Source organism: Pterocles gutturalis, unplaced genomic scaffold (genome assembly GCF_000699245.1).
Source record: "Pterocles gutturalis isolate BGI_N339 unplaced genomic scaffold, ASM69924v1 scaffold4297, whole genome shotgun sequence".
Lineage (NCBI taxonomy): Eukaryota > Metazoa > Chordata > Aves > Pterocliformes > Pteroclidae > Pterocles > Pterocles gutturalis.
In genome coordinates this window covers 108,320-111,129 of record NW_010115122.1, presented here as the reverse complement: position 1 = coordinate 111,129, position 2,810 = coordinate 108,320, and the positions used below count along the sequence as shown (strand labels likewise).

The 2,810-nt window shown below is 40.5% G+C and overlaps 1 protein-coding gene across 1 annotated transcript in view; it reads right to left on the bottom strand.

The window, feature by feature from the left end:
• The window catches only part of SIPA1L1 (signal-induced proliferation-associated 1 like 1), a gene marked incomplete at its 3' end in the record, with an annotated part of 62,711 nt that extends 60,166 nt beyond the window's left edge, over positions 1-2,545 (bottom strand). Inside the window, exon 1 of the mRNA XM_010075059.1 lies at positions 977-2,545. Coding sequence (XP_010073361.1) covers positions 977-2,474 — 1,498 coding nt within the window. The remainder of the gene's footprint in view (positions 1-976) is intronic.
• Between the last annotated feature and the right edge of the window lie 265 nt (positions 2,546-2,810).

The window sequence follows — 2,810 nt, the reverse complement described above, 5'->3', positions numbered from 1 at the left end:
CACCGAAGAGATGAAACCCAATCCTGACCATTGGTACCTAAGGAACAAGCACTCTCCAGGTCAGTCATTAGACCAGTTCTGCCCATCGGAGATACCACAGCAAGGCACAAGACCCTGCAGACAGAATTCTTTCAAACTTTTAAGGACTTTGGTCTGCAGTGATCATTTTCAGAATCAGGAAGATCAAACAGTGAGATCCGCATCTCACAGTGCAGCACCACTCTGGTGAGAGGCATATCTGGGTAATGTTTGGGTTTCGCTTGTTTCTATAAGTCAAAAAGCTTTGACCTGATTTTTTTTTTCCTGCATACCTCCAGTGGAAGTTATAGTACTTGGTTTCAGCTGGACCATATGATAAGAGAACTGTACTCTCTTTTTTCAGGTACACTGTTGTCATTGCAACATGTATGTGTGTATATATATAGGTATGTATATATGGTGACAGTTTCTTTCTGCAGAATCTGAAATCAATTTTCTCTCTAGAATGATGGCTAATATAAAAATAGTGAGGAAGACAGATTTTTATCTTAATATGACATTGACTTAAATATCCATCCCCCACATTTTGAAATGGATGATTAAGATATCAAAATATCCAAAAGCTAACTTTCCACACTGCACATTCTGTGAAATCCTCAGTACATCAACTCTTGATGCAGAGGGAAGAAAGTTCTCATATTTTAGGATTTTAGTTGCTTTTTTTAATCTTTCAAGTGCCAACCCTGCTCCTATATACCAAAGATATGTTTCAAGATATTTATAATTTGTATTTTAATCATCAACACTTTTTTACTCCAACATGGTGAAAGCCTATTAGACATAGCATGTACTGATTGGTAAAACATACCATGTTTGAGCACTGATGATTAAAAAAATATAAAGTTCTTGCAAATACTATTATGCATCAGCTGAATTTTGTATGTTGGCAAATCAAAAAATAATTATTAAAACACAAGAAAAAATAAGATTTGCCTACCTTTCTGATAGAAGAATTTTCGATAATAATATGCACCAAGGTCTACATGTTCAACGATGTATCTTTTTACTCTGTCTAGATGTAGAATCAGATTCTCCTTGGGAACTTCCAGAACTGCTACTCCAGCATTTGTGCAGTGAGAGCTCAGAGTCGACTCAAACGAGGCACTTTCACATCCACTGAAGGAACCTGAATTAGACTTGGAAAGGCTGATCTTCCTCTCCCCTTCCCCACCAATCTCATTACGAAAATAAGGACAACTCATCACAAGTTCATTGCTTTTATCATCCCCCTGGTCCATATTGAGACTTCCTTTTGAATTCAGGTCTTCAGTGCTGCCCATTGGAGAATTGAAACTTGCAGAATGGGACAAGGGTCCAGAGACAAGTGATGCTACAGCAGCAGCAGATGCACCTGTGGTTGTGTTCCTTCTTTTAATAACATTATGCCTGTTGATTGCCGCTTCATTTAAATCAAATAAAATACTCTGTACATCATAATGAGCAAAACACTTTGGACAAGTCCAAGGTTTGACACTATCTTCTGACCTGTTATCCTCAAGATCTGAGGACTTCCCAAGCTCCCCTTCACCTTTGGCATTGCGCAGCTTACGAAAAATGGATGAGTCTCCCGTCTCTGATTTTGAGCGTCTCTTGAGTGGCTTCTCCCTTTCCTTAAAGAGTCTCAGGTTTTCCCTTTGAGTAATAGGTCCATCTATCACATCTAGAGAGAATCCTGAACCCTTGCTTCCACTGGCAATCAGGAGTTCACTGAGCTTAGTTGTGGCTGGGCTTCTCTGGTCAGACTTCTCATCTTTATAGCCCTTCAGTAAGTCAAAAAAACTTTCCCCTGAAGTTCCCTGCTTATCTATGGAAGATGTGCTGCCATACTCCCTGTGCAGAGATGGTCCAGATTTAAAAGTGGGTGAAATACATTCATCAAAACTATCCACATCAAGCTCACTTATGGTAATATCACTGTTGCTGCGCTGTCTTATTCTGCGAAGAGCTTTCCTTGGAGAACTGGGATAGCCATCAGGTGTAAGAAACCTGGAGTCTAGATTCTCAGATTGTCTGGTCTTGCTTTTAAGTGTGCTCTGGATGCTCTTTAACATGACTGAATCACTAGCATTCAGGTTAACAGAGCTTCCCTGACTCCCAGGACTGCTTTTAGAAGACATGCTGTCAAGGCAACTCGATGTCTCAATATCTTGACTAGATCTGCTTGCTTCCTTGATGTTCTCCTTCCTTGGGGGCCAGTCAGCAATCCTTGCCCTGACCCCCATTTTAGGGACTCCAGGAGTAGAGGTAATGTGATGGGAACTTTCATTGCGAGGAGGTCCAACCGGTGCCATGACTGCAGATCCCAAGCTGCCATTCTGTGACCTAAAGCGCCTCATGTAAAAGTCATCCGAGTGGACTTTCGAGGTGCCATCTGTTCCTACCGATACCCCAGTGGCAACAGCCCTTTCGGTCTGGGACCGCTTCAAGCTGGTCATGATCTTGCAGTATGTTCAACCTCAGTAAGTTCCAAGAGAAAACACAGTCATTTCTGCTTTTTAAATATACAGTTCTCTTTTGGAGAATAGTCTCCAAAATATACAATGGTTGCATGAGATCTTAATCATGGACATTTAAGGGCACAGTTAAATGCAGGATGTCTAGAAAATTCCAATATCCAGTAGATTTTGATAACCAATAATTTCCTTTAACTTTTGCATTTTATGAAGTAGCCACGCTCCAGTACATTCAAATTGTTTTAACATCACTTGTGCTCCCAAACGTCAGAGTTGTAATCCAATTGCTTATGCTTCTTTTTTGCCTTGAACAGAGAA